The sequence below is a fragment of the Diceros bicornis genome, chromosome 6 (assembly GCF_020826845.1).
Source record: "Diceros bicornis minor isolate mBicDic1 chromosome 6, mDicBic1.mat.cur, whole genome shotgun sequence".
In the NCBI taxonomy this organism is placed as follows: domain Eukaryota; kingdom Metazoa; phylum Chordata; class Mammalia; order Perissodactyla; family Rhinocerotidae; genus Diceros; species Diceros bicornis.
Window position 1 is genome coordinate 51,607,223 of NC_080745.1, and position 12,128 is coordinate 51,619,350.

The 12,128-nt window shown below is 37.7% G+C and overlaps 1 protein-coding gene across 3 annotated transcripts in view; it reads right to left on the reverse strand.

The window, feature by feature from the left end:
- The window catches only part of PRKG1 (protein kinase cGMP-dependent 1), a 1,198,754-nt gene that overhangs the window by 26,587 nt on the left and 1,160,039 nt on the right, over window positions 1-12,128 (reverse strand). For all 3 annotated transcript variants that reach the window (XM_058543436.1, XM_058543435.1, XM_058543437.1), the window contains one exon: window positions 849-988. In XM_058543436.1, the coding sequence (XP_058399419.1) occupies window positions 849-988 (140 nt within the window). The remainder of the gene's footprint in view (window positions 1-848; window positions 989-12,128) is intronic.

The following is a 12,128-nucleotide window of genomic DNA, read 5'->3' on the forward strand; positions in this document are numbered from 1 at the left end:
GTTTCGAGTGCCCAGATTACAGTCTTATTCTTGATTTGCCAAGGTTGAAACTTTTTTAAAAGAATGAAAGAGATCTAAGTTTGCAAATAGGGAAAAGGAGGGAATGGCTGATAACTAAGACTTATACATTGTAGGGGGTTAGTCTCTCCTCTGAAATGGATTAACCCAAATGATTATAGACCAAGAGGGTTTGAGGAGATTCCTCTAATTCCAACGTGGCTGATGTTTCAAGCATGGACTCTTAAGCAATATTTAGTGGTCGTAAACATGCAGTGGATATGGATACATCTTAGAGACAGGTAGGTCACACTTTATAAATATAGACATGTATGAAATACATGTGCTGTTCACTTAAATTCATGTTATATCCTGTTTTCAGCAAGTGCTATGGTTAAATTAACTAGAAAAGCTTCTTCTGCATATTAAGAACTCTCCATTATCCTCTTATTAGTGATCTCAAAATACTGAGATGGAATAGTCATGTGATTTTTAAAAATCTACAAAAACATATTCAAATAATTAAAGGTAAAATAGTATGACTTTTGATATTTTGTCTTTCAAGCATCAGAGGTCTACGTACAGCTTTGGAGTAACAGAGAGGATAAATGCAATGTTAGAAACGCTGGTATCTCCTTTCGGAAAAATATGTTCTTTTCACAGAATCTGTGAGTCAAGAAGAATAGAATCAAAACTTGAGTGTTTTTTTTAGTCAACTAGAACTTGTAAAAATCAGATTGAAAAATACGTTTCTTTGTGTGAATGCAATGTGTGATGGTGAGCGCGAGTGCCAGAGGGTTCTGTGGTTGATTCTGCACTTGGGCCTTCTGGCCCTGGGGCAGGGTCTATACCTCACTATGAAGTCGGAATGAGCCCCCTGCATGATCTGCTTCTCCGAGCGGATGTGCTCCTGCTGTCTCGTATCCACGATGTGGCGTTTCTTGAGAATTTTCATTGCAAAAGTTTTGGATTCTTCACTTTTCAACTGGACCTTAAAAACAGACAGAAGGGATCAAGTGAGAAAAAACCCAGAGAGTTAACATAATAGAGTGCATTCTTATTCCCCAATTAACAGGTGCACGCAGCACTTAAATGACACCCGAAACACCACCCGAGTCCCACAGTAAATCCTCACTGGAGCTGGGTTAAAATCCAGGGCTCCCAACTACTGTCCAATCTCATTCCACTGGATCAGATGAATTTTAACTAACTAGATTCCTGATTATTTTTGTGCCCACTGGGACTGTATTTGATATTCGCTGTATTATTTCGTTTCATATAATGTGTTTAAGTATACTTTATAGTTTTTTCTCCTTCAATCAAAAAAGTAGAAATAAAAACTAATTTCCTCTCTAATTTTCCTTCAAGTCAGTGTGGCAAAGGGAAGATCGTATGGGCATTTATGTCTTCCTCCTTAGTCCTAGTCCACACACATTTCTAAAGTCATAAAATTCAGTGGCAGATCTTTGTCTCTGCTGAGACTGCAGACGTATGTCCTGTTCGTTCTCTTTTTACCTCCCAGTCTTTCCCTTCCCTCTAGTTAATAAAAAGAAGAAAATTGTAACAAGATTTTTTTTCAAGAGATTTTTGAAAATTATTTTTTTCTTCTCAAATATGCATGATGATTTTAATCTTGTCTGACCTTAAACAGTACTCCTAAATCATACTAATTGGGGAGACCTAAGCTGAGCCTTGATGTCCCCAATGCTTCCATGCCTCTGTCACAGCCCCACATGGCTCTGGGTGGTTCTGGAGGGGGCTGAGTCCTCCAAATGCCATTCCTCAGACAGGCTGCTGGTCTGTGTTCACTGTTTTGCAAGAAATTTCAACGAGGTGACTTGTAAGGAAAAAAAGAGAAATAATAGAGCTAATCACTTAATAGCACTGTAAAAGAGTTATCATCTAGTGCTCTTGAGCAACAGAAGTTCACAAGATAATACCAAATAGCCCACATTCTTTGGAACTAATGAAAGTCTTGGGGAAATAACATGACAAGCTATTTCTGCATTTCAGCTTTAATGTCGGTGTCGTCTTTAGTTGTGAATTATTTACTGCTTCATTTGCAGGAATAGCTAAGTTCTTAAGTGTCTTGTTAACGCACACATGTACAGACTGAATTCAGTCTGAGAGGACATTAATGTGGCAAGTTCCTTAGACGAGAACATGAGGACACTTCAGATAAATGGGCCTTGGTTTGCTGTTCGCATTTGTGAATCTGTATGACAGGTTACAGGGGAAAATGGATATTTGAAAATGCCTTAAACAGCCAAAGGCACTCTACTCCGTCTGTGAAACTCTTTAAGATGACAGATTAGTGTGATACAAATGAATTTAGTTGTAGTTCATAATAAAACACAAAATGTGAAAACCCACTTCTAAAAGAAATCTGGACAGAGAGGAAAAATGGCATGAAAAATGAGCTATGTCAGAGTACTCAAATTCAGAGGACAGAAATAAAATCATATTCCCTCTTTAGAGTCTTAGCTAAATGACTGCAGATTCTTGTGTAGTTCACACACCTAACATAAAAATATTCTCTTTAGTGATGATAACACACATTTCTACTTGTGCATAGTGTGGGAGGAAAGAACTCTGCCTTTACGGTCAGAGGTCTGAACTTGAATCCTGACTTCATTTAAGGTCTCTCTCAGTCTCTTGGGCCAGTTGCTTAACTGCTCTGAGCCCCAATTCTTGCCGAGGATAATACCAGCTACTATACAGGATAGTTGTGACTTAAATGAGAAAGTGCCACTGAAGAGGCATTCACTGATGGTCTCTCTGCTTGTACTTTGCCCACTCAGCAGTCTCTACCAGATAGGGTAGATCAAATATTGTCTTTAAAACAAAGCCAGAGCATGTCACTCCTCTACTCAAAACACTCCACTGGCTTCCCATCTCACTCATGGTAAAGACAAAGCTCTCATAAAAGGCTACAAGGTCCTATACCATCTTGACCCCTACTAATTGTGAGCCTTACTTTCCCCTTACTCTACTTGGGTCATACTGGCCCCCTTGCTGTTCCTTGAGCACACCAAGCAAGCTCTTGCCTCAGGCCATTTGCACATGCTATTCTTCTGCCTGAATATTCTCCCACATATATCCTCAAGACTCAACCTCTCAGTTGCCTAAGTTCTCTGGTCAAATGTTTCCTAATCAGAGTCTCTCCTCACACCAGTCTACATAAAAGAGTAACCACCCACTTCTCCCTGCCCTTTTTTTAGTGTTCTCTATAGCTCTGATCAGAAGCTAATACACTAAATATTTTCTTGATTACTTGTTTAGTATCTGTCTCCTTTCACTAGTCTGTATGCAACCCGAGATTCAGGATGTTTTATTTACTGTGCCTGACATAGAGTAAATGCTCATTAAATATTTGACTAAATGAATCAAAGAAAGAATGAAACAAACCATGACGATTTGTCTCTGGCAAAGCCACAATGGAGCTGGCATCTCAGCTCCACACTGAGATGAGCTCTGAGCTTAACAGTAAAAAAGCAAGAGAAGCTACAATGACAAGCATGTAGTACTTGGTCTCTTTATTCTTTTCAAAAGTGCCCTTAATTTTGCATGAAAGGGAAGAAAAAATTTCTACATGCTATGCTGCACAGGAAATATATATGGTCAAATATCTATGTGATTCAGCCCTGAATTTTCAGTTTTTATTTTTACAAGATGTTTTCTTAACCTTGATTTTTTCCTTGAACAACTAAGATGTGATATTCCCAACCACAGAGCCTACTAGATTAATAAAATCATCTATAGGAAAGTGTCTACTTGGCTGCCAACTAGGTATTGGAGTCAATTAGCTCTTGAGACCATGGTCATCTCTTAGACTCCATTTTTCTAGACTATACAACTCTTTAGAGTTCCCTTCCAATTAATAAATTCTATGACTCCAAGTGTATTTTCCATTTTTGTTATAACCAGCTCATTGCTGTTGTACCTACACCTAGATGTTTTATTTATTTCACTGTAGCCAGGATATTAGGTTAAAAAAAAATTTACCTACTTCTTTGCTATTTCTTTATAGTTTTGAACTTTATATTAGGAAGAATCTACACAGGGAAATAAATGAAGTCATCAGGGGGATGTCAGAGAGAAACAGGAAGCAACTTGGATTAAACACAGAAGTGCTGGGCACATCCACAAACATTATTTCATTTAGTCCCAACATCAACTCTTAACAGCAGGAGGAAGGTTTTGTTTTGTTTGGTTTTTACAAAGACTTCATCATCAATAACAACTGTTAATGTTAATAAAGCTCTTATTAGGTGTTAGGAGCAGTGTAGTAAATGAGTTTTTGTACTTAATCTTCCCAGCAACCCTTTGAGATACCACGATCATCCCCATTTTTCAGGGGAACAAACTGAGGGTTACCAGAAAGGTTCATCTCTTGCCGCAGGCACAGAATTATCAAGTGGCAGAACTGGGTTCATGCTCAAGTCTTTTTGGCCCAAGCTCTTCCAGTATATGCTGCTTCCCTTCAGCTGAATATGAAACAAGTTACCAGCATAGTGATTGATGGTTTATAAATGAGAGTTTAAAGGAATTAGCTAACTCATAGACTCTCTGTGAGAAAAGCTGAACCACATATTGTTACCTTCAAGCTTCATTCATGCTAGACATGTGGTTTGGGAGACCAGCCAAAGACTGTCATTTCTCTACGTACTTTTAGGGACTTCCATTTGTTATCAGGGATCTGGGGTACCTTAGTGCTTGAATCCTGCAAGGAGAGGCCAAGGGTAGGATTTTGGGGGTGGGGGGGGATAATAGCTGTTGGGTGGCAGATGGCTGCTGCCAATGAGAGGTAGGTAAAAGCTATATAGGGCCTATGGCCGAGTGCTTCCAGTTCTGTGCACTCCGCTTCCGTGGCCTGGGTTTGTGGGTTCGGATCCCAGGTGCGGACCTACTCCACTCACCAGCCATGCTGTGACAGTGTCCCACATACAAAAAAGTGGAGGAAGATTGGCACAGATGTTAGCTCATGGCTAATCTTCCTCAAGCCAAAAAAGAGGATGATTGGCAATGGATGTTAGCTCAGAGCGAATCTTTCTCAGTAAAAAAAAGAAAAAAAAGCTACAGAGAGTATTGGGAGTCAGGCTTATTAGTTACCAATTTAGTAAATATTAATTACAAAAAGTTTACAGAACCATATAGCCAGTCTACTGAGGCTTTCTGTTTTGTCTTTACTTCACTTGAGTGGAGGCAGTCCTATGGTCTGGAACCACCTTCCTTCTTTGCACTGTGTCAAGACCTCACTAGTTCCTTAGAACATAGCCCTTAGTCAGAATCTCCACGTCCATTTTAAACTAGAATGCCACAAGACTCACAGGACCCCGGCTCTGGAAGTCAGAGCACCAAATACTACTGGTGTGAGCTAACTCAACAAAGTGAGCCTGTGATGCTGAATTAATAAAGCCAAATTAAGACCAACTAACAGGTTCATCAGAAACCTTCTCCTGATAAACCAACAACTGACTAAAGATCCTTCAAGGATGTTCAACTCAACATTGTTTCTAATGGCAAAAATTTGGAAACAATCTAAATGTCCATAAATAGGAGCTTGGAAAAAAAAATTATTGTACGTCCACACAATGCAACTGTAAAAATGATGACTTGAAACTGATGACTTCAAAGTGCCTTTAACATTATGGAAAAATAACCAAAATATATATATAAATAAAAAGATACAGGTTACAAGCCAGTATACATTTTATAATCCTATAAATAGTGTGTATGTGAGTGTATATCTTTCTATATCTATATCTAAAATAAATTTATGAAGAGACAATCAGAAATGTGTTCACTGATATATTAAAAAGGGTTTTCCCTTAGGGAGATTTTTAGTTGATTATTACTGCTTTTTAGTTGTTGGGTTTTTTTGTGCAGAGATCAACCCTGTGCTAACATCTGCCAATCCTCCTCTTTTTTTTTTTTTGCTGAGGAAGACTGGCCCTGAGCTAACATCTGTGCCCATCTTCCTCCACTTTATATGGGATGCCGCCACAGCATGGTTTGCCAAGCAGTACGTCGGTGCGCGCCCAGGATCTGAACCAGCAAACCCTGGGCCGCCGCAGCAGAGCGCACGCACTTAACCACCTGCACCACCGGGCTGGCCCCTGCTTTTTAGTTTTTTGAATTGCTTAATTTTTGTACAATTAGCATATCTTACTTTTATGCTGAGTAAAAATAAGTGCATGCGCTCCGCTACTGGCGGCCCGGGTTCGGATCCCGGGCTCACACCAACACACCGCTTCTCCGGCCATGCTGAGGCCGCGTCCCACATACAGCAACTAGATGGATGTGCAACTATGACATACAACTATCTACTGGGGCTTTGGGGAAAAAAAGGAGGAGGATTGGCAATAGATGTTAGCTCAGAGCCGGTCTTCCTCAGCAAAAAGAGGAGGATTAGCACGGATGTTAACTCAGGGCTGATCTTCCTCACAAAAAAAAAAAAAACTCAACCATTTTTTTTGGCTTGTAATCTTGGACACGTTTCTGAAACTCTCTCTGTCCTTGTTTCCTCATCTGTAATATGGGGATAATCCTCACAGATTACCTGTGAAGATGAAATAAAAGGACCTATATAACAAAAACCATGTCTGGAACAGAGTACACATTTAGTACATTTAGTAAATATTAGTTGCTTTTATTCTTCTGTGCTTCTTAGTTTAATGGTCTCTTTAGGCCAAAGCAATTTCCTGATCCACCACAGGCTGAATGCCCTTTCGTACCCATTCCTATCCCCACCCCAATCTACCTCAGTTCTACCAAGGGAAAAAGTAAAGGTTTGAGAAGCTACTTTTAAAAGATTGTTGATCTTTGTACCACACTGGTTTTACTCTCAAATTTCCTAGAAAGGGAAAATGAACAAGAAAATGCTAATACTCAATATCTTCCTTTTATTTTTTACAAGTAATGTCATGTGCTATATCAGAAATTAGAATTGATAAAAGTTTCATTTACAGTAAAACACTACTTTAGTGTGAAGTGTTATATGCCATTTGAATGAATGTATACTTGGGCAAAGTGGATCATAATCTGGGAATTTCTGACAGAGATTTTGACAAGTTCTTAACTGTCAGGCTCCAGCTGGTCCCCAAATAATACTGATCTGAAGATGAGAGGCAATGTCACCAGCATTTTAAAGAGCTTTGAAGGCACGCTTGCTGGCTGTATTTAAATATATGCTTCCTTTCTATCTGGGGCAAGTACTTGCCTTAAAAAGGCTTATCTCTTGCTGGACCTCATTCTTTGCTCTTACTGGGAGGGAGGGTTATGATCACAGCAAGGTTAAAACTGGCTTAGTACCCCTGGCTGTGTGTTGGTCCTGAGAAACTGTTTATCCATTCATCTTGTTAACATTTTCATCAACAGTTCATAGTTTATTTTGCACTGTAGATATCTTTCCATTTTTTTTGGAAGAAAATGACTTTCTGAACTATAATGTAATTAAAATGATTTCTTAAACTCAAGCCTTAAATTGTCCATATCACATGGCTTATTGTTATGCAAAATTCCTCAATAAGGTGGTTAAAATTACATTTCCGTGCACAACAGGAAAGGGTGTGTCCCTTCATGCCCTCCCTTGGACAAGCTAATGCTAGAGAACAAAGGTGATGAAGTGGGCTTAGGAAAGCTTATATAGGAAACCTGGGTTCTAATCCTGGATCTTTCACTAATAAGCTTATGATTAGCCATATAACCTCACTGGGCCTCAGGCCACCTTTCAGAAAACGAAGGGCCAATCTATATTATCTCTAAGGGCTCCTTCCAGCTGGAAAATTCTATGCATCTGCAGTTTGACATAATAAATACGCATTGTTATAGAATGTTAGTTATATTTAACCTTATGAAAACAGCTCAACAAACGTGTCAATAGCTTGGGACAAAGCAGAAAAGGGAAATTGCCCAAATGACACAAAGGTAGCTTAAGGAAACGTGATGGTTCACAGTGGATGTATGACCTTGAGTTTACAGTACATGCACATTCTATTGGGAGGCGGAGGTTTTATTTTTTCTGTTCTCTCAACCCCAACATCTGAAGGTGATCGGTTTCTTATCTGCTGTATTCTGTGTTACTAATTTTCAAAGAATATGTATTGGATAAAAATTGCAGTAGCTTTCCCAAGAAGAAGAGCATTAAAATAGGCTCCAAGGTGTGAGGGAATCTAGGCAGAGTCATCGTAATCGTAATAGTTGGACAGCAGCAAAATGGAAATGGCAAATATTTTCTCTAAACAAAATAGAACGCAGTTTTAATCAGGCAATCCATGTTATATGGTATAGCATAAAATCATTTCTCTTTAAACTGGGAGGAAATAGCTTTGTAAGTAATCCAAAAATAATTTGGCAATGGGTCTGTATTTTAACTAGCACACTTTTAATACAAATTGAGGTAACTTAAGGAATTCATGACAAGTTCCATAGTGAAAAGGAAAGTTCTATAAGTGAAGAAGGAAAAGAAGGAAGGAGAGAAGGAAGGAAGGGGGGAAGAATGGAAGGAAGAAAGGAAACGAAAGGAAGAAAAGAAAGAGAAAGCAAGCCCTAGACTGAGAGAATGTGAAGATCCTATCAGAAAGAGAGAAAGAAAAGAGAGACAGACAGGGAGAGGGGAGGGAGGGAGGGGGAAAGAGAGAGAGAGAAAGGAAGCTCTAGACTGAGAGTACAAGGGTCCTATCCTATTAGAGTAACTGTGCCTAACTGCTTGAGTGTATTTCTCTCCACTCCGTTACAGTTCTTAACCAGATTCACCAAGATAAGGAAAAGGCCCGTAATAAAACTTTAACAACTAAGTAAACCAGTACGCCAAGTATGAGACCTTCTATACATGCGTAAGCACTAGATTGTTCTGTCTCCATCATTTTCCAATAATCCCCTATGGCCAGACAACTCTTCCAGGTCCTATCAGATACTAGCCTCCTGCTCCATGTTCAGGAAACAACGTAAACAGTTGTGTTCTGCAGCCGCTGAGCACAATCACAAAGCTGAAGCAGGGTGTGAGGTAGCCGTGAACTTACCATAAAATGCAAGAAGAAAAAAGGCATGAAGTTGCTGTACATTCAACACATGGGATATGCAGCTGCATACTGAACTAGATTTACAATTATACATGTGGAAAATAATAACATTTAGCGTAAATCAAAGTTTTAGTGCAAGAAAGTATGCACCAGAAAAGGCTAATCTTTAGAGAAAGAGAGTAAATTAGTAGTTGCCCGGAGCTGGAGGTGGAAAGGAGAGTATTTGCAAACGGCAGAAGGGTTCTTGTTGGAGTGATAGAAATGTTCTAACAGTAGATTGTGGTGATGGTTGGACAATTTTGTGGTATGTAAACTATACCTCAACAAAGCTTTTAAAGAATTTTAAACAGAAGAAAAAGCCAGAAAATGTGTATATCTATATTTTCTATTTCTTGTCTTGGATTGTGAGATAATTATATTTTTAGATTTAAAGGAACTAAATGTCAGAAATCTGTTTCTCTCTATGCTTATCTTTACCCCTTCAATAAAAGTTGCCCAATTAACCAAAACTAGATTTTATTTTTATTCTAGTTTCTGTGAACTATTAACATTTAAAAAAAAATTATCCTTTTTTATTAACGACTTCTGGACTTACTATTTATTGAAAATCCTAAATTCAAAAAAGTCCTCATTTCAAAAAAAGATATAGGATCATGGGTCAATTTAAGCAAAATGCACACAATTATCACAAAATTCTTTAAAAATTATCTAGTCAAATAGTAGGTATTTGTTAGACAATGCCTTTTAATATTTTAATAACGTACAAACTGCAGTTATATGCAAGTTCATGTAATCTCCTAGAGGCTTATTTTCCTGACTTATAAAATGGGAATAAAATGACCTTATCTTGTAGACACAGACAATGTAAGATCAAATCAGATAGTATATGTGAAAATACTTTGAAAATTTAAAACTGCTGTGTAAGAATTATTATCATTACTACCATGACTTCCAAGATATGTGGGAATGCTAATTAAAATGGATACTTGTAAACAGTATTTTACTATTACAATTCATAATTCCCTCTGTTTTTAAACTAGTTGTTCCAACAACTGAATGAAAGAGAATAAATAGGAAAAATTTATCTATCTGAATTTAAGGAAGTTTTACTTTCACAGAGAAAGAAAAAACAATGTTATTGCTCCGACTCAAATAACTTTTTTGGACATAACATACTAATGTGCCCACATATCCAGGAAGAGCTGACTTACCACGTTCATGAAAGAAAGTGAAATTTTTTAAGTGCACAGAAAGCTTCTATTCTGCAAATTCATATTGGATTGTATGCCTCAACATTTCCTAACAAAAAAATCCTAATTGTTATATGAGAATTACTTTTTTCTGTGTAATAGTACTATAAATTTCAGGCAAACATTAACTATAATCGTAATAGAAAAGCTCCTGTTTGTTTTCAATCTGTTGTTAAAATCTCTTTTCTCACTAGTTATCCACAATTTTATTCCTCAGCCTTTCTCTCTGCACTGCACAGTAGCATCATATGTTTTCTTTTCCTTAGTCAATGTCTGAAACTTAAGAATGAACCACAGCATGTGGTTTGTTCCATAGGATACACGAGGGAGGATATAGCATAAGGAACTTGTCACAGCCTGAGTGACATATGTCCAAATGACACAGAGAATGCAAAGGATGAGTCATGACTCTAACAGAGATGTCAGAGTTGGGAAGCTTTCAGACATGAGGCATGACACTGTTGTATGATTTTATGGTGAATATTTTATGTGTAAAACTTCTTATTTCATAGATAACCACTAAGTGATATACATGGTCAAGTATACTATTTTCATAATGAAGGAGCAAAGAAAAGCAGCTTATTTTATTTTATCTATGTCTTTCTGTTTGATTCCATCTGCCATCTGTACAAGTGATAATTAAGAGAGAGTCTCTCGGGGCTGGCCCTGTGGCGTTAAGAGTGTGTGCTCCACTGCTGGCGACCCGGGTTCGGATCCCAGTGCGCACCGAGGCACCGCTTGTCAGGCCATGCTGTGGTGGCGTCCCACATAAAGTGGAGGAAGATGGGCACGGATGTTAGCCCAGGGCCAGTCTTCCTCAGCAAAAAGAGGAGGATTGGCATGAATGTTAGCTCAGGGCTGATCTTCCTCACAAAAAAAAAAAAAAAAAGAGAGAGAGAGTCTCTCTTCTTTCCATCCTTGTTTTCTTTCCCACGTTCACCTCAACCCCTCATCAAAAATGTCAGTAATCCCATTTGCTCTGTAACTTTTCCTTTAGACTTAAAATTCAGTTCTACAGCTAGTGACAAGAAATATCAGGAAATGTCTATATGAATAAATTCAAATTAATCAAAAGACAAGTAAAGCTATTTTCATAGAGGAGGTAGTTTTCATTTTAATTTTTAAAAAGACATTTAACTTTCATTTTCGAGGAAGATCAGAAAACAAACTTCATACTTTCTATTTTTAATTACAGCATGAACAAAGACTTGGACTATTTTACAGAAATCACCTGCGAATCAAAGAACACGTGTGATTTCCCTTAAGGAATTAGCACTGATTCATCTTGACTCAAAAGGCTACCTATTTGATTCAGGATTGTTTACTGAAATGTGCAATTTAAACATACCATTTCACTTCCCTACAGTACCTGTGTTAAATCAATCTTATTTCATTTTGTAGTGACTATTAAAATTAATATTTACATGATTTTATTACTTATGATACTTTTAAAATTATTTTCCTTCATCAAATAATCAAAATTTTCTTTCCCCTGCCCAAGATCTGATTTCTATGCATATCTCACTCATCTAAAGAAAGATATATTACCTGCAACAGTTTTAAAACTTGCTTACACACATCTAAATTGATTGCTTGTATATTTCACATAATTTAACTTATTCTCATACTCAAAGCACACTTGTAACTTGAAACTTCACACAGAGTTGAGAATCATAAGTTGACGCTTCAATTTTTTTCATTTATCGACTCCGCGAAGGTTTAAAATGAGTCGAAATGAAATAAAGAGAATCATATATTGAAAATTCAACTCTTTGAGATGTGATCAGATTAACTCAGGAGAGGTTTTGCATTCTAGTTATACTTTTGAGATGTAAGGCATAAATAACTTTATAATTTT